General features: G+C 42.3%; 1 protein-coding gene across 2 annotated transcripts in view; it reads right to left on the bottom strand.

Annotated features, from left to right (window-relative positions):
• tmeff1a (transmembrane protein with EGF-like and two follistatin-like domains 1a) overlaps positions 1-21388 on the bottom strand; it is a 97003-nt gene extending 75615 nt beyond the window's left edge. For both annotated transcript variants that reach the window (XM_083782352.1, XM_083782353.1), the window contains exon 1: positions 20224-21388. In XM_083782352.1, coding sequence (XP_083638478.1) covers positions 20224-20377 — 154 coding nt within the window. In that variant the 5' untranslated portion in view covers positions 20378-21388. The remainder of the gene's footprint in view (positions 1-20223) is intronic.
• Positions 21389-21982: the final 594 nt, after the last annotated feature.

Below are 21982 nucleotides of genomic sequence, written 5' to 3'. Positions count from 1 at the left end.
AACTCGAACTCTTTCTAGGTCGTCCTCAGATGAGGTTCCTCATCCCGGTTCTCCATACATCTGGCCAGCTCGTTGGTGCTTTGCACTCCTATGTCTTTCTTGAGCACGTCCACATGTTAATGTGCTCGTGGTCGTGTACGGTGCACGTGTGTTGGTTCCCACAGCACTACTTTGCTGGCTGGGTCGCTCTTGGCGTCTTTGGCAGCTAATCTCATTCTCCTGTCTGCTATTTTCTGGCTCACCCATGGCATTCCATCATACATTTTCCCATTGGTAACATGTGTACTCTTGCTGATGTTAAGTACTGCACGCAGCATTCTGGTGTAGCACCCATCTAGAGACTTCTGCAGGGTTGGCTTCAGGGTCCAGCATTCACTGACATATGAGAACAGACTCTACCGTTACATAGAAGAAGCTGAGTTTGGTTTGACAGGGGAGGTTGCCTCTGATGTTTCGGGAGCTCGCGTAACCAATAGGACATTTTCTGTCACTACTGTATTTGATGGACAATAAAGCTTTTTGAATCTTGAATCCTGAAACAATAAGATGGACTTGGACACTGTATGCAAACAGCTGGAGGGCGTGGCTGACTAATGTGTCTCGGTACTGTATGTACTATGTACAGTAAATGTAGTCCTGGACGGCAGCCATGCAGCTGAGCTAATACCCTTATTGTTCAAACCGTACAGTTCTGAGGTCAGCCATGCGTACAGGACTGTGTAGGTCTCTCCCCAGAGACTGCTGCTAGAACTGTACTTACTGTACTGCAGGAAGCGCATGATTTATTTATCTTTCACAAACACTGTGCATTCCACTCAACTATACACTAATAGGCTATAAGGCTACTATGCATTAATGTACAGTACACTGCTACTACTATTATATAGGTTACTATTACTATACTATACTACCTATTACTGTTAGATAGGCCAGCGATTCTCAACATGTGGGCCAGGGCCCACTGCTGGGCCGTGAGGGCATTGTAAGTGGGCCCCCCCAAATTAAAATGAAAAATATGTTTTCATAGTGATGCCAATAAATAGGAACTTAAAAATGTACTATGTTAATTCCTTTGATCCGAGCTGGAACACAATCGATTGATTGATCATGACATGTTCTGAAAACGCACGCGGCCCACCCATGTGACCACTTAACAACTGTTATTATGGAAACCTTTGGATCACGTGTGGGGTGCGCTCTGTGTGTGCCAGTCTCGCGCAGCACTCGTACGTGAGACGTCAAAACGAATCGGAATAAAAACAAATGTAGCCTATATCGGCCGGGTCTGGTTCGCATCTTGGTGAACTCTTGTCTGTGATCAATAATTTACTGTGAAAACCATGAAGATGTAATGACAACCGATTTCAAAAAGAGACTTAACTGATGACTCCCTGACAACTTTAAAAGTCCTACCGTGTGTACGGGCCATTACTAAGGAGCGGGAGAGACAGGGAGACACTCAATGATCACTGTCGGAGTATAGAGATATGTAACAACACTTCACAAATCATCAGTTGATATAGAGTCAATGCCCTGAAGGGAATTGGTTGTATATTAACCCATTTTGGGAGGGAACGCCTTTTGGTGTTGCATTATGTAATGCTTTAGCTATTGAAAAATAGCAGATCTACAAGCTCATAGCGCACCACCAAGTGGCGCGCTACGAGCTTGTAGGTCTGCTATTTTTGAAGAATCGTGAAAAGTGACATGAAAGTGTTTGAGAACGACTGACGTAGAAAAACAGCTTTTTCAAGAAAACAGTCAGGATTTAGAAGACATTTGCAGAATCGTTCCCAGGTCAAAATGGGTTAAGGCATGCTGTACTTGAACTGTCCCCTCTATGTTTACATTGGCATGCCTGATACAGTACATGCTTGTCAATTATTCCTATCCTGCTATAAACTATATGCAATTATGCATAAAGGTCTATGTTCTATATCTGATGTACGCTATGTTTGCATTCAAATGCCTAGTAGTATGCAAATATATGCTGATATATGCTGATGTATGCGGCTAAATGATGGCTAACCTGCACCTGCACCTGAAGTCGATATTCTATATCTGGTACTATTCTGATGCTGCACCTCAATGCATGTAGTTTATCTGCTGCTATTTTAACCTAATGTGCAGTATATCTATTACTATATGCTGCTATTTTAACCTCATGTACAGTATATATGTTACTATATGCTGCTATTTTAACCTAATGTGCAGTATATCTATTACTATATGCTGCTATTTTAACCTCATGTACAGTATATATGTTACTATATGCTGCTATTTTAACTGCCTCATACCACTGCCATTTCTTCTAACCCTAAGTATCTACAGGTAGCTATGAGGGTTTACAACGAGACACAGGTTGGTCGCTCTGCCAGGTCTAGTGTCAAATAACTTGGAATAAAAGATGTCCAAGGACTGTGACCTCTAATGACACTTCAGGGTGTGGTTATTGTACTACTGTCGACACTGTCACCTGTCTTTGCATTGCACTGATTGTACAGATTGCACTGTTTGTCACGGACTCTATTGTTCTGGGCGGGATACGGTCAGGTCACTGTAACCCGGTGTTGTAGTTTTTCTTCAGGTTAGTTAATGTCTTACTTTTACTAACCCTAACCCTTTGTATTGCTCTCTATCTGACAGCAATTTCCTTAATCTGTAACTTTTACAGACGGACCGGATGTTATCCCGGATGTGGATGTAGTAGCTAAATGTAGCCAAAACACTCTAGAGCCAATCGACAACAACGAGTGGTATGATTAAACCTAACGGGACTAGCGACGGGACCGTGGTGGGCCGTCTAACACATTAAAGAATTTGGACGGGATGATTTAGATCAAGAGTTAACGTTTAAGGTTTTTGTTCTCGTCGGCTAAACAGGGGGGGAACATTTTCGATGACGTCCCACTGTTACGCAACATTGAGTATTGTGCAACAGGCGCTCCTAGGCTGTGGAGCGATGCGATCGGCTTTGATATCAATCTTCGTATTTTGGATAAAACTTCGTCCTGGGCGCTGGGTGTTACTAATTGAAAGGACGGTGAACTTCGTCCTGGGCGATTGTGGTGTTAACTATTGTGCTTGACCTTGCAGATTCAATAAAGCTGTCTGTCTGTCTACACTCTAGTCTACAGTATAGACTATATATATATACTGTATATTTTACTTTACTCATGCAGAATGTTTGAATATCTGGTCGGTTTTCCTTGTTCGTCTTCCCTTTCCTGAAAACTGCAAATGATTGGAGCTTGTGCAGTAAATAATGCCAGCCACTTCTAACTTCTTTACACTTACAAACCTGTGATAGAACAAAAGAAATGAAGTTGAAGGTAAAAGTGCATTGTGATGAGACGGTAATAAATAACGTCTTCAAACTCTTCACCACTAATCTAGGGAAGCATCCACACACGCAGCAAGTACGCTGTGTGATTCACACACACCACACATTAACGCTCATATAAAAATCTCCCTCATTTCCTGTGCCGTGTTTTGCTCCCAGATCTTAATGACTTCCTCTGTGTGTACAGAGGGGAGGGTTTTGATGGCGAGCTGGCAGGTCTGCAAAACATTAAGAGCTATAATTAGAAGCATATCATAACTCTTAACTGTAACCAAGGCTGTCAGAGAGGCGTTGAGACTCATCTAGAGTGTGTTTGGGTTCGTGTCAAGTCTTTATTGTAAGGCTGGAACTATTGATTGAATTCTATCGATTATACACACAATACGCAATATTCAGAAGGAGGAAAACAACGTCTTCCCCGGTGCAGGATGAGAGCTCTCGTGAAACGAGGAGTAGAATCTTTATTTTATGTTCCAGAACCTGATCTAAGGCGGTGGGGTTAAGGTTTCCGTCTTTGAAGTGCTCTGCCCATTCATTCTGGTGCTTCACTTGAGGGCTTTGTGTGTGTGTGTGTGTGTGTGTGTGTGTGTGTGTGTGTGTGTGTGTGTGTGTGTGTGTGTGTGTGTGTGTGTGTGTGTGTGTGTGTGTGTGTGTGTGTGTGAAGGAAACACACGCTGTTGTCTGAACTTCACACGCACAAACACACACACAAGTTTGTATTACTATACTATACTAAAGACAAAAATAGCAGATCTACAAGCTCACAACACAAGGTGTCGTGCTGAGCCACTTATAGATCTGCTATTATTGGTGTGTAACATCCGTCACACAACTAAGTATTAATCTAATAATCTAATCGTCTTTCTGCTATACTTGTGTGGACATTTAGCCCTCTCAAGTATAATAGATAGTATAATAGTAAAATATGTGTGTGTATATATGTGTGTGTTCATATACTGTGTCTGTATGTGTGTATTACTATACTTGTGAAGATGAAGTGTCCCCACAAGTATAGTAGAATATGAGAAATAGATGTTGTGAGAACTTTCCTCACAACATCGGCTGTGGCTCAGGAGGTAGAGCAGGTCGGCGGTTCGAATCCCGGCTCCTCCTGTCCACATGTTGAAGTGTCCTTGGGCTAGACACTGAAACCTACATTGCCTCCAATGAGTTGGTCGGTGTGAGCTTGCCACCATTGGTGTGTGAATGCGGGAAGTGAGGACGCTGGCGTCGACTGTTCACCACTTCACCTCCCAATGTGTGAATGAATGAACCATTGTAAAGCGCTTTGAGCGCTATAAAATACAATTAATTTCCTGTTCTTCACGAGAAACATTGTTTTATGGTTGTTGTTTCTTTCTTTTCTTTTTAGAGAGAATGAATGTGTGACTGGAATAAAACAGTCACACATTCTCTCCAAAGATTAAATAAGTTCCTGAATCTTTCTTGGTCACTATAAATTGTGTCTAAGCCCATACCCATACATACTCGAATACTATACAATATACACACAAAACAATTAATCACAATAATTCAACATCATCGTCTCTGTCTATGAGCTAAAGGTCGTAGACATAGACAGAGGAACCAGAACGTCTCTTAAAGATTTGCAGAGGTAACATTGTCAAGGTAGAGAAGTGATATACACAAGGCAGGCAGAGTCAACCACATGGCAGACATTTCTTATCGGGACGGTTAATAAAGCAATCTTCTACGTTAGCAGCTAAATCGTGTGACACACGCGCAGTCTCTCTCCCCCCCAGCCCCCCCCCCCCCTCTCTCTCTCTCACACACACCTGACAGTCCACAGGGTGGAACAGGATCCTTGCAGCGTATTCTTGAGTAGTATCACTTTACCATGACTCATCCACCGGTCCCATAAAACAAACAGTTAGATGAGGTCAACGCCGTGCAAAGCAGCCATGCAATGTCAGCGCTGGAAGTAACTCACATTTCCTTTTTACTGTGTTAAGTGATTTTTTTTCTCTCTTTGTTTAAGGTTTAAACTCTATATTGTGATCATACTAAACATTGTTATAGTGTTTGTGATCGTACAAAAAATTGCTATAGTGTTTGTTCAATAACAGGGGTCTCCATGCCTCTCTAGCTCTTTAATTAAGAACATATAATAATATAAATGTATATTCACTGTGGGTCACCAAATTCATCCAATCAGTAGAGATTCATCAGCTTAATTTTTATGGTGTTTCAATTCCACTGTTCCACTGTTCCCTCTCCTGATTGTTTGTCATTGGCATCCCGATCTGAACATTTATTCTCTGTTTATTCTCTGGCTTTGCACCTTCTCTGGCTATAGAGCTACCTTGGGTAGCTACCTATAGAGTAAGACAGAGTTACGACAACTCTGTTCATTTCATGGGGCCAATCCAATGGCGGCTCTTCTACATAGACTTCTATTGGCGAATAGAGACAAAGGCCTGAACCGGAAGTTTACGGAATGCATTGGAGTATATAGGCTTTACAGTGACAAACGAGTTACATGAACCACGAACCATGTGACCGGGCTGTTTTCTGCACCCTCAATACCGTAACTCTGTCTTACTCTATGGCTCTGAGAGCTACTATAGTAATGACTATCACAATATTGAGATTTAACTTAAAATACCTCTAACAATACATGTAAGTGCAGTCTACTTGAGTAAATATACTTCCACTACTATGTATGCATTAGTCATTTTTATAGTGACACAATGTACTGTATCTTCCATCATTCATGTTATACTATGAGTCATATTCAGGAACACAACAGGTACACAGGCATAGGAAACAATGTAATGTATCCATCCAGGGCAACACCCAAAACAATGAGCATAGCCCAATTTCTCTGAGGGAATTAATAAAAAGTGATCTCATCTGATCCTGTCATATAAACTGATACTGTAGACGTCAACAGGTACAGATCTGGTGATGAAATAATTACTAGGAGTAACAGTAGCAATACCACAAAAAATACTTTGTTAAAGTAGCAAAAGTAAAAGTACTCCTCGTTAAGCAGTTTTCAGAATCATATACTGTTGGATTATACAGTATGTATGTATTGATCATTAACCACTTACGCCCAAAGCTTTTGGATCTGCTATTTACTGTGTACTGTATGTTGTTTGTTTTTTAAATGAAGTTGTGATTTTTATTATTTTATTGTAAAGCACTTTATTGTAATCAACTTGTTGTTATTTAAATGTGCTATAGAAATAAAGATGGTATGGTATGGTATGGTATTTAAAAACAGTAGAGGTTTCATAATTTGATTGATTATCAATAATTACATCTGCAAATTAACTACTAACTACTGTACATGTGTTCAAATAAATGTAGTTGAGTAAAGTAAGTAAAGTACATTATAAACTGGCAACAAATAGAGATACTCAAGCAAAGTAAAAGTACCTTGGAATTGTACTCAGGTGCAGTTACTTTACACCACTTGCGGTCAGATCAATTCTGAACAAGGCAGGGTGAGGGTGTAATTAACTCATTTTGGTGTTACACCCATATGTAGCCTGACTCCTTTCACCCTGAAGCACAATGACACTTTAGTACAGGTGTGGGTTACTATGATGTCACTCCAGATATTGGTGAGATATCTTTACTAGTTTGTTGATTAGAAATTGATGATCGAAAATGGTCTCCTCCTCTGTGACTCATTGCACAGTGAAAGAGCTCTCAAAGTCACTCTTTTAGAACATACCATGAACACATGCAAACAAACCAGATTATGCATTATATAACATTGCACAATTTATTTGGTACCCTAACTAAAAATGTTAACTTCCATTTCATTCTACTATTTGACTTAAGCAGATCCGGACTGGATCCGGACATCCAGATGTAGAAGTGTTACATAACAAATAAATAATAGTGAATGAATTAGGGATGTGTAAATGTGTCCAAAATGAAAATCGATTCGTATAATTCAATTTTCGTTTTTTTTTGGGGGGGAGGATTTTTTTACTTTTCTTTTTTTTTTTTTTAATGAACCCTACAAATAAAACAAATCTTCCCCCCTAAGTCAAAAAAGTTTGGGAACCCCTGATGTAGTTGATTAACAATAATTGTAACTCTTGAGAGCAGGGGGGCAGTCAGCCAGATATTTCGTGAAGCCTCATTTGAAATCGGTAGTTCATATAATGGCCTGTTGTGGCGCTGGACCGGACCCAAAAAGCCCCATAGCTCCATAGAGGCCCATGTATTTTGGCCCAACTTCACCTAGACTGTATTACCTTAATAAACATGGTCATGAATACTTTCTTCTTCCAGTCACTAGTTTAAAGTCTCATTTCTAATGTCATAATATTCTTTTTGGAAAATTATGGTCCCATTAATTAAAAAAATGACCATAAAGAAAAAAAACCATCGCGTATGTTCTGAGGGGCGTGGCTACCATTACAGTCTATGATCGGGATTCCCCTCCCACTCGAGTCAAAATAAAAACCAACGGAGAAGAAGGGGGGGAAGTCCCGCCTCGTTGTCTGGGCAGCCAATGACCAGCTGGTATACAAAACGGAGCCAGCCAATGGCCAGCTGGTACCAAAGATGGCGACTTACATCAGGAATTAGCATATTATTACAGGCTTCATTTTACGTTCATGTTAGACCCGGGGAACGCTTTGTCCATATTTTTTACAGTCTATGCTTGAGAGTCAATAAGGGTCCATTTGGTTACCAACTCCATCTTTTAAATGAGGACCACTGGTGGTCCCTGGACCACTGTTGATCCAATTGATCACCATAGCAACCCCAGCCTAGGCCTGATTAGGTAAATTCCCAACACCTGCTAAATCCTCCAAACCTGTATCTTGATTGGAATCAATCTCCACTCACACTCCTCTCAGTCATGCAGCTACACAGACACATCCCAGGCACACTTTGGTAGGCCTATAGCCCTGTCCTGTTTGGATGACAATATTGCCTTTCCAACTGATTTTCATTTTTTTTTTAACTGGAAAAAAAAATAATATTATCGATTATTAATTTTCATAATCGATTTCGGGTCCTATCAACGATAATCGATTAATCGATTAATCGGACCCATCCCTAGAATGAATAAAAAACAACTTGACTTTGAGAGCTGTTCCACTGTGCAATGTAAGTCAACGAGGAGACTATTTTCTATTTCTGATCAACAGAGTAACTATTGAAGATATCTCACCCATATTTTTGTGACCAATACCGATAACCGACTTTAGAGAGCTGACAATCACTGATAACCGATATAGTGAATGTTTTAGCTGGAATAAAAACAGGTATTTTTCTGTGTCTATTGTGCAAAGAACTTTACCGATTATGATTATGTAAAGGTACAGTGACAGTAGTACACAGTAGACAGCTGCTTTTTTATACCAATGACTTTAGTCAAGACGTATAGTTTAGTAGTTTGGAGTGACACAGACACACTACACTACTAACAGCACCATTACCATCCCAATTTGGCACAGACAAAATAGGCTGTATTTCAAATTAACTTCCAAACAAGAGACGGGGAGCCCTGTCTGAGTTGCATCGCTGTAATACCAAAACATATCGGTAGACATTTCACCGATATCATATGATATGCCAAATGAGGCCAAATTGGTGGCTGATATAGAGGCTGGGCACATTCTTTTAGGACCTCTAAATCTAACGTCAGTCAGATACTTTTGTTTACCATGTGAATTGTACTAGTGAAAGTAACCATTTTGTGGACCATGTGGTTGAACCTGACATTGCGCTTTGTACCTTAATCTTGTGTACAATGCGCTGATATTCTTTATGCATCTTAATGTCTACCTACTTTCTGCTATGTTGATGCACCTTAAACTGTATGTCTAACCTCCTGTGCATACTGTACCGGATTGATATGCTATGTGTAAATATATTTTTGTTGATTTGTTTCCCTTGCTCCTTTATGTCTATACAAAAACTAATTCCACCCACTGTCTGATACTGTACACTAGAAAGTAAAAATAAATCCTTAACCATTTGTAACTCAGAGAGTGTGCAAATGTAACCAAATGGATCTTGCAGGTCCATTTGGTTACATTTGTACACTCTCTGAGTTAAACGAACACAGAGGATTATGTACATAGTATGACTCATATACAGTATGCTGTAGTTTGTCGTGTATTGCCACAGACAGGGAGGCCCGACCGATGCAGAGCAATGTAATCACAGTCTGCATGTTCACACTCCACTGCAACGGAAGACAGAAAGAATGCCATTTCATTACACTATACCACACACACACGCACGCACGCACGCACTCATGATGTTCCCACATCCATAGTTGCTCCTATAGTATCTTAGCCTGTGATCCCGCAGACTTGTCTGAATGATTGACCATCGTTTGTGTCCCAACTAAGCCACATGTTGAAAACCCTGCACCCTGGTTACTGTAGTAGTGTATTATTTGAGGACGAACGATATAACTCATACTATATATACAGTATGAATTGAACGCCGAGAGTATACAAAAGGTAACATTGTTGTCTTGTGTCTTTGAGTGTCCTGATCGAGACAACGTAAACACAGCTGAAAAACTTTATACAAAACTATTAAAATGCATTTAGGATGGAACATATTCTGTTAAATGTCACATCAAAATTGTGTGCGTGCGGGTGTGTGTGAGAGTCAATATCACTTCAGAGATCTACAAGTTTACGTGTCACATCACCTGTGAGCTTGTAGATCTGCTATTTTTGCTACTTTTATGTGACGCTGTGGTAAAAATCTGAAAATGTCACTTGAGTAGTGAAGTGACATTTTCAGATCCGCAGGACGCAGCAAATCAGGCTGGAACCCAGGCTAGGTTTCTGCCCATCTATCTACAGTACATGGCATCTATCTACAGTACATGTCATCTTCTATCTACAGTACATGTCATATTCTATCTGCAGTACATGGCATCTTCTATCTACAGTACATGGCAGCATAAAGTGCAGTGGTTGGTATTGTCCTAACAACTCAGAGCATCCTTGCTCAAGGGCACATGGAGTCAACAGGATAGATGTTACATTACAAGGCTGTTCTGTCACCAGACAACAGCGAGCCGCTCAAAGGTTGTTTTCAACTCCTCCAGGCTACAAAGTCACTAGACTTCAACCCCAGCATCTGTCAGTGGTTCTCAAAGTGGTGTCTGGGGACCCCCAGGGGGTCACTTTAACCACCTTAAGTACTGTATATGCTATACTTGGGATATTCAGAAATAGCAGATATGAGCTTGTAGATCTGCTATTTTTGGAAAACCTTGAACATTTGTGCAAATATTTGCTTCTGGGAGTCCCTGGCAGGCTGGCAGAAAATCATTTTTGAGATGGGGGTCCTCGGCCCTGACGGTCCTTGGCAACTTCAAAACTTTGAGAACCAGTGAACGTATCTAAGTGACTCTCGTTTTTCCTCTGTCAAGGACAGAGGAAAAGTCTGATTGTTAATTCCTGCCCTGTGCCAGTCAAATTGTTGATTCAGTAGAGTGTTTTATTCCCTCTAGCCTATGTATGTCATATTAAAGCCCTTAAATATACCAATGTTTCCCCCTAAGATAAACTATGTCACAAGAAAAACTTGTAAAATAACTTTATACTTGACATTTAAATTAAACACTTAAACCTCAGGGGGGCTCTCTGAGCTTGAGCTTAGCTTATAGATCTGCTTTTTTTGGCAAAGAGATTTGATTGATAAATAATGTGCAGCGCAACTCAGGTCCATTAAAGTATAGACTAGACGGTTCAAGTGGTTAAACTATAGGGATTCTGATGAATTCCAAATATTATCCAAGTATTCTGCAGCACCCTTGGACTTGCGTCATGGCACCCTAGGGTGCCACGGCATCCACTTTGAGATACCCTGGGGACAATTCCCTTTTCAGTGAACGAGTAGGTAGTGTTTCACAGCTTTTTCATGTGACATGAGGCTCTGGCGGAGATCAGACCGTTGACCTTTCATTGACGTTGCAGTTTATCAAAACCTTGGAGGGAGGGACGGTGCGACCTCTGCAGCGCTCCCTCGCTGATCTCAGTGGGCGTTCCCCCTCTACGAGAATTAACGAGCTCCGGTGTCCTGTAATGTGAGTCCACATAAACGGAACCCTGACTGACCTCATGGTGAGGAAGCAATGTTTTTTGAGAGAAACATGCCTGAAAGCATGCCCAAAAGAAGCGACTATAGGCTGCATGCATGTCACGTGTCCATGCGCGGACGCACACACACGCACACGCACACGCACACACACACACACACATGTGACTTTAAATGTGCAAATCATGTATGGTGGGTCCCTGGTACAAAATGTTTTCAGATGAGGGGTCTGTGGAAAAATACATATTAATTTGGGGGTCGCTGATATGAAAAACAACAAAAACATTAGGATGGAAGCCCAAATAAGCAACTACACTTTGGAAACAAACCCCAAGAAACTGCGACCCGCAACTACCAACATTTCTGAGCGACTTTAAGGGAAAAACAAGCCTGAAGTTGAGTATAATAACTTAAGAAGACATGGCAACACTGGGCTGTGGCCTATTTTTTGCCGGGCTAGTAAATTATGGTGTGTGTGAGATGAAATGTGAGCACTAAAATCATATTCCATCATATTCAAGTGCTTTTGGAGAGATATGAGATATGCAGTCACTTTCAGTATTAGAAGCCTGCAGAGGGGAGCTGTGTGTGTCTGTGACTGTGCCCAGGAGATGGTCATTGATGGTCATTAATACATCAAGGAAGGCAATTATGTTTCTGCACTGTCAAATAGGTGTACATCTATCCTAAGATGTCATCAAAGAAAGCTTTTTTTACATGTTAACTCGAGATAGTTGTTGCACAGAAATTAAGTACGTTTACATGAAAAGTAATGTAAAATATCGTGAAAAATCCTATCGTGACGTGAACCTCATATCATGATAGGCCTACGTATCGTATCGTGAGTTGAGTGTATCGTTACATGCTTATAAAGTATACTATGTTAGTTTCCTTGATCTGAGGTGGATTGATCATTGAAATAAATATGCTCTGAAAATGCACATGGGCCCACACATCTGACCACTTTACACGGCAGTCTTTTGACATTTTTAAGCAAACCACTGATCTAATAGCAACAATTACTATCAGAATATAGAGCTGTACCTAACAAATAGCGCTTATTGTACAGCACCTTTACGAGGAGATCTGTGTTGATAAAAACAGCCGCTTATACGCTACCGTCTACGCTTGAGAAAACACCTTGGAATCACCTGTACTTTTGGTTCCTCAGGGCTTTAATTAAACTCACAGCACATTTTAAAAATCCAATCCTGGTCCGGTTGACAAACACTGTTTAACGCCCCATGAAAAAAAATCGAATTACTTGTCACCCTACAGCAGTGACGATAATTGGGTTTCTCCCCCAGATCCAGCTGTTCAGAGTGGATGGGTGACTAACTCAAGGCTCATTCATAGTCTGGATTTTCGGTGGTGAGGTGACCACCGCTCCGGTGGTGAGCAGACCGGGAGTGACAGCCCCGCCCCCCGCTATTCGAAGTTGAAGTCTTCCGGGTAGTACGCCTCGATGGTCGATATGATTGGTTGACTCCTATGAGAGAACCCCCTATGAGAGAATCGCGAGACATGGCTAAAGAAAGCATTTCCGGAGGTCCCCAGTCTAAAACGTTGAGAACCCTGCTCTATGTCACCTCACACGTTCACAAAGCTTGTGCATCTATTTCGCCCGCCTGCAGTACCAGCTTTGATCACTATGTTTGGCAAATTCAACGTTGCCCAGCCGTTCTGGGGGATTGGTTGTGACAGTTGTGTTGTTAACCCATACAAGTAAGGCCTGGAAGTCAAAATGTACTTATTGAGTAACAGTACAAAAGTATTGGCATGAAAATGTACTTAAAGTACCAAAAGTAAAGTACTCATTATAAAGAATGTCCCATTTTTTTTAAATTGGCCAAAATGTACATAGGGCTATGTTTTGTAACCTAATAATAATAATGAAAATCTACAAAATCACTAGTAACAAAAGCTTTCAAATAAATGTAGTGGAGTAAAAGTATAATATTTGGATCCGAGATGTAGTGGAGTAGAAGTAAAACTTAATTACTGGAAATTGTAAATACTCAATTCAAGTACAATTACCTAAAAATTGTACTTAAGTACAGTACTTAAGTAAATGTACTTAGTTACTTTCCACCACTGTCTTTAAGTAAAACAAAACCGAGTAATTCTTTCACCACTGCATACTGACACACTCACCACACAGCGTGTGCTTGCAAAACGTCTTAACTCACCCCCAGGTTCATGCCGAGCCATAAGGGCTCAGCTAATGTCAGCGCTCCCCATCAAATTTTAATGCAATCATATTACTTTTGGAGGACCTGATTGGAGCTACCCGCTGCGTCCTAGAATATCAGAATACGCTTGCATAACCCCCCGCCCCGGATTCAATCAGGCACCAACAACGGCACAGGATAATGAAAAAAAACACACACACACCCACACCCACACCCACACCCACACCCACACACACACACACACACACACACACACACACACACACACACACACACACACACACACACACACACACACACACACTATACTTGAGAGGACATCAACATTTTATAAATGCCATTTTTAATCCTAGCCCTGAAGTACAAAAGTAGCCTATATATACAAGCTCACAACGCGTGGTTTGTAGATCTGCTATTTTCAGCATGTGACACTAGCGCGCAACTAAGTATTCAGGCACAACTCCAAACTCTTAACTCTGCAAACCTAACCTCTACATGCCTAATCCTCACCCTAAACCAAACCTGAATCCTTTCCTAATTATAAGCCTAACGGAACAAATCTTTTATAACCATAAAAACAACACTTTATCAGATAGATTCCCTGGTAAAAGATAAAGTTTGTCTTAAGGAGGACCAGGGAAATTGTCCTCGCAAAGGCTATTTCTTCACATCAGGCCCTCACACGTATATATATAGTAACACAAGCACACACAACCGCACCAGCATCGGTGTTGGCGAGAGTTAGGTATAAATCCCATCTTGTCTCCTGGGGCCAGGTGTTAAACAGTATGATTGGCTCTCATCATCACCACACTCCAATACGGCTAAGTATTGGACCTGAACACTGTAGAAGGAAGAACACACCCGCACAAATACAAGCAACAACTTTTTCATAACTTTTTTAACTTGGCTGTAATCACATTCCCAAAATAGTAGATGGCAGGTTCAAAGTGGTTAAAAACCGGGACACGTCAGATGAGATGCATGACGTATCGGCACAAACAATTATAACTATTATAGAAAATAATCTTAATTATTGCGATTCGGCGATTATGTAATAATTGTATCAGGTCTAGATATTATAGTTTGATCCTAAAGCAAATACAGTGGGCAGGTGTGCATGTGAATACTGTAGGTACTTGGTAATTAGGGCGTTTTGTCTTGCCTGATTGGGGGTCTAAGGAGAGGGTCATTTGGTTTCATTTGTTATAACTGTGGGCCTGTAAAGATCTTTGATGCTGGAGCAGTAATTAAGGGCTATAAACTTGACTTGGCTTAAGTCGTTAAGTGTATTTTATTAAGTATTTTTGCATCAAAGGCAAAATAAATTACTGCAATGTTCTCACATGTGGTAAAAGCTGTGGTGCGTTCCAAGCCTGAGATTTGCAAAGGAAATGGCATACAGCGATTAAAGCACAACATGAATAATAATGAAATGTGAGGGAAGAAATCCTAAACTGCAATAGGCTCTATGTCAGCAGCCTATTGGAAAGACATTTGGCATCTGGCTGGATCCTTTACTGGTGTACACACTCGGAGTTACACACCAGTAAGGGGACATTTGGAAATTCCTCAAGGAACCATGATGATGAACCAATTTTAGACCCACTAGTGGTGTAACAGAGTGTTGCCAGTGGGCCAACAACCCTGGCTCTGTTTGACCAGAATGGAAGCCCACCAGCGGGCCGCGGACCACAGGTTGAGAACCACTGGAATAAACCACAGCATGTCGGGGAGAAGGGTGAAAAAAAAGCCAAACGTTTGACCCAGCTGAGCTCCAGCTCTGCTTTGATGCCGTCCACAAACCTCAAGCCTGCAGGCATGTGAGGAGAACCTCAGGACCTCAGAGGAGGACAACCGCTCTGTACTTTAGGGAGCAGATGTTCCCTCGTGTGAAGGTCTAGAGTGGAGTCCACCAAATTACAACCCAGTAGGGCTCTGAGGCCGGATCACAAGAAGCACACACACATGCATGCACACACAAACACACAAGAAACGCTCCCTCAACATTTGGATGTCAGAAATGTCACAGGCTCACAGCAATGAGTGACACAAATCACACAATGCACGCACGCACACACACGCACGTACGTACGTGCGTACGTACACACATGTGTACGTACTTACACATGCACACAGATGGATCACAAGAGGCTGGGCTGAGATACAGAAAAATAGGCGTACGCCTGCCTACACACATGCGCATGCGAGCACACATGCATGCACACGCAGCGCTCTGCAGCCTCACTAAGTTTCATGTTTCCATTTATTTTACAGAGATGTGTCAGTGAGAAGTGAGTGACACAACATCGGTGGCCTTGAACAACATTTTACATTATCTATTTTTCCATAGCGTGGAGCAAATGAATCCTCTGCTGCTGTCTGTCTGTCTGTCACGGTTAAGTCGGTTATTTGTTCAAAATATTGGTTTCGATATTTTTTTGTTAAATCCATTTACACATTAGTAATGATAATTTGTAAACATGAAGGCATCAGACCTGCAGCATCACTTGCAGACAGCCAAACCTGTGGAATACTTCCAAGCTAATCTCAAATCGCTGATCAAACAGACTTTGATAAGAGAATCGGCAAAATATTGGTATATCAAGTTTCATGAAAGGCGAACACAATTTTATACACTGTTGCTGTCGGGCAGAAACCTCTCCATTTTCGTAGATTAATGCTCTATTACAGGGTCACACTAAAGGCTCAAAAGTAGCAGATCTACAAGCTCTAAACATGGCACTAACAGACGCATTTAAAGCTTGTCTGTTGCTTTGTAAATTTTTCAATATCAATCCTGAAAAGTAACAGTTTTGGACATTTGAGGTTTCTACCTGACAGACGATTATGTAGTGTCTCTCTCTCTCTCGGATCCTTGGTCTGAAAAACATTGAAGACCCCGGTTCTAAAGATTAAAAAAACAGCCTTGCCTTTTAATGAATTGGTAAGAGTACCGTTTTGAGGGCATAAAAATCACATCCACCACCTGTTTTTCAATCAAGGTGATTATAATACACGGACAGGCAAGCTTTCTGAATTAAACCTCGCTGCTGAAAATGAGGGTATTTGCATTGCTCTGCGAACTGTAACACTTCCATTTGCTCATGGTGCACAGTGCATTATGCTGCACTGTGTTCGCAGGGCTGTAGCAAGGCCATGTGAAGACTAGGCTCTATGCTGCACTGTGTTCGCAGGGCTGTAGCAAGGCCATGTGAAGACTAGGCTCCAGTGCATTATGCTGCACTGTGTTCGCAGGGCTGTAGCAAGGCCATGTGAAGACTAGGCTCCAGTGCATTATGCTGCACTGTGTTCGCAGGGCTGTAGCGAGGCCATGTGAAGACTAGGCTCCAGTGCATTATTCTGCACTGTGTTTGCAGGGCTGTAACAAGGCCATGTGAAGACTAGGCTCCAGTGCATTATGCTGTACTGTGTTCGCAGGGCTGTAGCGAGGCCATGTGAAGACTAGGCTCCCGGAGCACAGATCTGAGATGGAGATAGATGCTCAATTTTTAATGCAAACACGGTGCAGCAACGTGGAAAAAAGGCAATTCTGAGTGATAACCACAAATTAAATATGGATAAGCAGGTTATTTCAACGCTACCGAGTGGCAGCAAGTAGATGCTCATTTAAAATGTGAGAAACGGCTGTTTTTCTTGTTTAAATGTTTAATCACTTCAGCCCCCATAGCAGCGTCCCTATTCTGGGGTGAACATTCGGCGACAATAGCCGATCTTACAAGCTGACGAAATGCAGCACGTCATGAGCTTGTATGTACTGGCTATTTTTGTATATATAGAGTTTTGGTATAGAGGGGAAAGAAGGAGCGGACGTATAGAGCCCTGAGAGACCCCGGTCAACCAAGTAAACATGGGGTTTAAATGTTTAATAGCCCTAGAACTCCCCTTTTCACACACCCCAGACATGATGTTTCTGTTATCCAAGTAGCAGTCCAGAAATGCACTGTATACGACAGGTAGACTTGTATTGGCAGTCTAAAAAGGGTGGAGGTCAACATTTTAATTATATTGTTTGTCAGCAATTTCTGACAATATAACAAAATTGGGCTCATTTCAAGGATGAATGCAAAGCACACAACGCTAAATGGCCATGTTTACAGGCACAGAGCTGACCTTCCTGTTTAATATGCATACGTATGTATTGCAGCAGTATTTTCAATCTTCACTTGGGGGGAAACATCAGTGTCATCTTGTATGACACAGATGTAAAAAATAGCAGATATACAAGCTCACGGCACTTCTTTGTGCTGCCGCTGCGAGCTTGTATATTTGGTTTGTGCACTTTCCTGTTCATCATAATGATACAGCATATTTAACTGAAGAAAAAAAAAGAGGTGGAAAAAAAGCAATATTGTTTTGTTTAAGCACTGACTGTACTGTATGTGTTCGAAGACAGATTTGTGGGCAATATTTGAATATCTGACATATTTTGTATCCTTGTTGTCCTTGTTCTGTTCTGTCTTTATATCTTTGCCTCATCTTACCTTTCATGAAAACTCCAAATAGATGGAAGCTTACAAGTACGGAAACAATTATTTCACCCACTTCACACCGGTAAACCTGTGATGTGACAATACAGCCAATTCTGACTCAAGAGATAGTGGAAGCTCTAACAACGTGACAGCACATGGAAGCTCAAAGGGACCGGAGACTGAGAGATAGGACTATAACTTAGGGCTGTATTTTGCGTGTCTTAAGTACTAAGGTTGGGCGATATGCCAATTTTTTTCAACCACCCATCGTCTGACAAATATTCGCCGATTAACGATGTATTCGTGTCATAAAAGTAAAGTGAGAACAGCTCACTGCAGGTCACAAAAAAGAAACAGACTGATCTACAAGCTCTCAAGGCGCCGCGTCCTGCCTGTTTTTGCAGATCCGTTCGCTAGGCGTTGAGAGCTTGTAGATCAGTCTGTTTCTGCAGCCTGCAGCGCAGCTGCGCAGCCAGGGTCACTTGCCTCCCCGCACCAACGGTCCGTCGGAGGCTCGGAGCGGAGCAGCGGAGCCCACAAGCTGCTGCGGCCGGGCTGCTGCTGATCTACAAGCTCTCAAGGCATCGCGTCCTGCCTGTTTTTGCAGTGCCGTTCGCTACGCGTTGAGAGCTTGTAGATCTGTCTATTTTTGCAGCGCTGGTGTCGGGGTTCACGTTGTCAATAAAAATAACTTAGATTACAGGCGGATATGAAGTTCAATCAGTGGGTTGCAGCACCAGTAGGGGCTACACGCTAAGCTAACGCTAAGCTAACTTATGATCCCCGAGCCTATACACTTACACTAGTAGACAGTTTTTTTATTTTCCCCCCCGACTTCACGGGTGAGGCATTGGGATTGTGATGAGACACGAGACAGCAGTGTGCATTCTGTTGTGACTGTATATTATTAAACTGCATGGGTCAGGACTCCGGAGCTTAAACATGTAGTCTACAGCCTCCCTCAGCTCCCAGCCTTTACTCTGGCTGGCGGCTGCCGTAAGTGCCGTGCCCCGGTGCCCGATGCTGCTGAGTGCGAAGACTGTGGGAGCATACATTATAACGGGAGCCGGGAGGAGGTGATTTCCACCCAGCCGCAGTTACTACTTTGCTGGGCCAAATTGATTCACATGTTGCTCACACTTTACAGGTTAATTGGGCTAAATCGTCCAGAGAAATCGCCTAATAAAAATATTCGGCGATTGGATTCGTATATTCGCGATTGACGATGTATTCGTATCGTCACCCAACCCTATTAAGTACCAGGTCTTATTCCCTAACTTGAGTAAACTAAAGACCTGGAGGCGTGATCAATGCTCTTTGGCCACTCAGAATAGCCAAATGGCATTGATCACGCCTCCAGGTCTTTAGTTTACTCAAGTTAGGGAATAAGACTACTCGACTACTAGAATACTTAAGACACGCAAAATACAGCCCAAAGGGTCAGACTAGACACCTGAGTCATTGTACCTTACATTCTGGCAACACGCAAACTAGGCCTGTTCCCACATAGTCAGTTAGTCGATTAATCTGTCAGTTTGGTTTTAGTTGACTAATACTTTCAGTTTTTTCATGCCGTTTCCAATTTCTGGTCAACTCGATATACTGTATACTTTGCCTGCCCTATACAGTAAACCACAGTGGAGAAATAAGGAAAACATAGCACAGGATCAATACGGTATCACGCTCTAGTACGCATGAGCAAATACAATCACTGTGTTGTTATGACCTCAACAAAATACACTGATATCAATGGAATGGCATCAAAACTTATAGTTATAACACAGCTGACTCTCATCTGTTGTAGAATGGCCCTAATAACCAGGGACAGGGTTTGAAAAATAGCCTTAGCTAGAAAGTAGAAACCAATATGTGGGACTCCTGTTATCCCTGAAAAATAAATGAATTAGATAGATAGATAGATAGATAGATAGATAGATAGATAGATAGATAGATAGATAGATAGATAGATAGATAGATAGATAGATAGATAGATAGATAGATAGATAGACAGATAAGACAGACAGACAGACACTCCTTCCTTGCATAGGAAGGAGTGTGTCTATCTCACACACACACACACACACACACACACACACACGAGGCATAGGGGCTCCATTCCAGTCCTTACCTGTGCAGTCCTTCTTGCCTTTACATTCTCCAGAGCTGTGCTGGTAGGAGGCGTGCAGGGTGGCCGGTAGCTCCAGCAGCAGCAGCAGCACACACACGGACCACATCGGCCAAGGGGAGCAGTAACCTGAGCACGGCCTGGCAGAGAGACGCATGGCGGTGGTGGTGCAGGCAACACAACAACAAAACAAGAAAACAAACAAACTAGCGCGGCTGCTGCATGCACGCACTTCTTCACCGCGTTTATTAATGTGGGCGGGGATTAGATTGGCCGCTTGAATGAACGCGGTCGAGGGTTCACTACATTCACGCCCGGGGGCGCACACGCAGGCTCGCAAAGCACGCACTGGCGAATTGTCCGTGAACGTGAACGGGCAAGATTATAAAAAAAGAAAGAAAATGTCAAATGTCAAGTAGAATTCCGAATGGCGACTACTTTAGTCCTACTGTGATGACGGTGGAGCGGCGGTGTGTGTGCCGCTGGACGTGTGAGGAATCTTCATCTTCTATTCTTCATCCTCGCGAGCGGGTCCTAATTGTGCTTATTGGGCTACTTAATGATCTCCTCGTCAGCACCGGGCTGACGTTATTGGTAATTAGCCCGGCGGCCCCCAACCGAACCGACCCCCCGCAGAGACCAATCAATCTGTTCAACTTGTGACTCCAACAACAACCTCTGCGCCGTGGCTCCGTCCGTGAACCGCTGGAACCAACCAACCCACTAGCCGGTAGGTAGAGTGTTTTATTCCCGCTTCGCCGAAGCAAATAACCTGGAGGGTTGAATAAACCCGGAGACTAGGAGGAGCCGGAGGAACCAGCAAAGGAATCCCGGGCACAGAGCAGCGGTAGAACCGAGCCGGACTGGAGGAACCAGGCAGTGACTCTCGGCAGCAGCGGTTCTCTCTCTCTCGCTCGCTGCAGTATCTGACGGGCGACAACAAAGAGATGTTGACTGGAGCCACAGGGATGGTCACGTGACTAAAAGGACGCACACACACACACACACACACACACACACACACAAAAGAGTCCAAGACACACGCGCGCGAGCACAAAAATGTCTTGTGAAATCCTTGGCCTGAAACTAAGTTTTCCATAATTCACGTTTTTATAGAGTTTCTTTTTCTGAGGTTCTGTGTGGAGAGCAGTGAGAGAGAGAGAGAGAGAGAGAGAGTAGGCGCACCCACTGCACACACAACGAGGACGAGACTGAGCTAGACTTACAATCACCCAAGGAGAGTTTGAAAATCAGCCAAATGTTTATATCCAAATTAATGCAAAAACATTGAAATACTGCTGTCAACTTTCAAAAGTATAAAGCGTCTCCTATGGATGTACAACTATCTGACAGAAAATGCACAATCTTTGTATAGTTTCACAAGATTGTATTACTGAAAGTGTTAATGTAACACAGCTCTGTTTATACACGTTTATTTTATTGTTTTTATCTTGATTGTTTGTTCCAATTTTGCTTTGGCAATGTATTGTAAACATATGTTTTCAATTAAAATAAAGAAATCGAAATGTGTGTGTGTGTGTGGTTGAATTGTAGCGGATTTGAAAGAGTCTAGGGATTCACATTTCTTAACGGCTGTTGGTAAGGAATTCCACATGGTAAATGGTGCATTTATAGCGCCTTTATCCATGACGCTTTACATAGATTGTGCATTACATTCACCCATCCATACACAGATGGCAGCGGAAACCATGCAAGGCACCAACCAGCACATGAGGAGCAATTTAGCGTTCAGCGTCTTGCT

Source organism: Protomyctophum parallelum, assembly GCF_964188405.1.
Source record: "Protomyctophum parallelum genome assembly, chromosome: 14".
NCBI lineage: Eukaryota > Metazoa > Chordata > Actinopteri > Myctophiformes > Myctophidae > Protomyctophum > Protomyctophum parallelum.
This window is presented reverse-complemented; position numbering and strand designations above follow the sequence as displayed.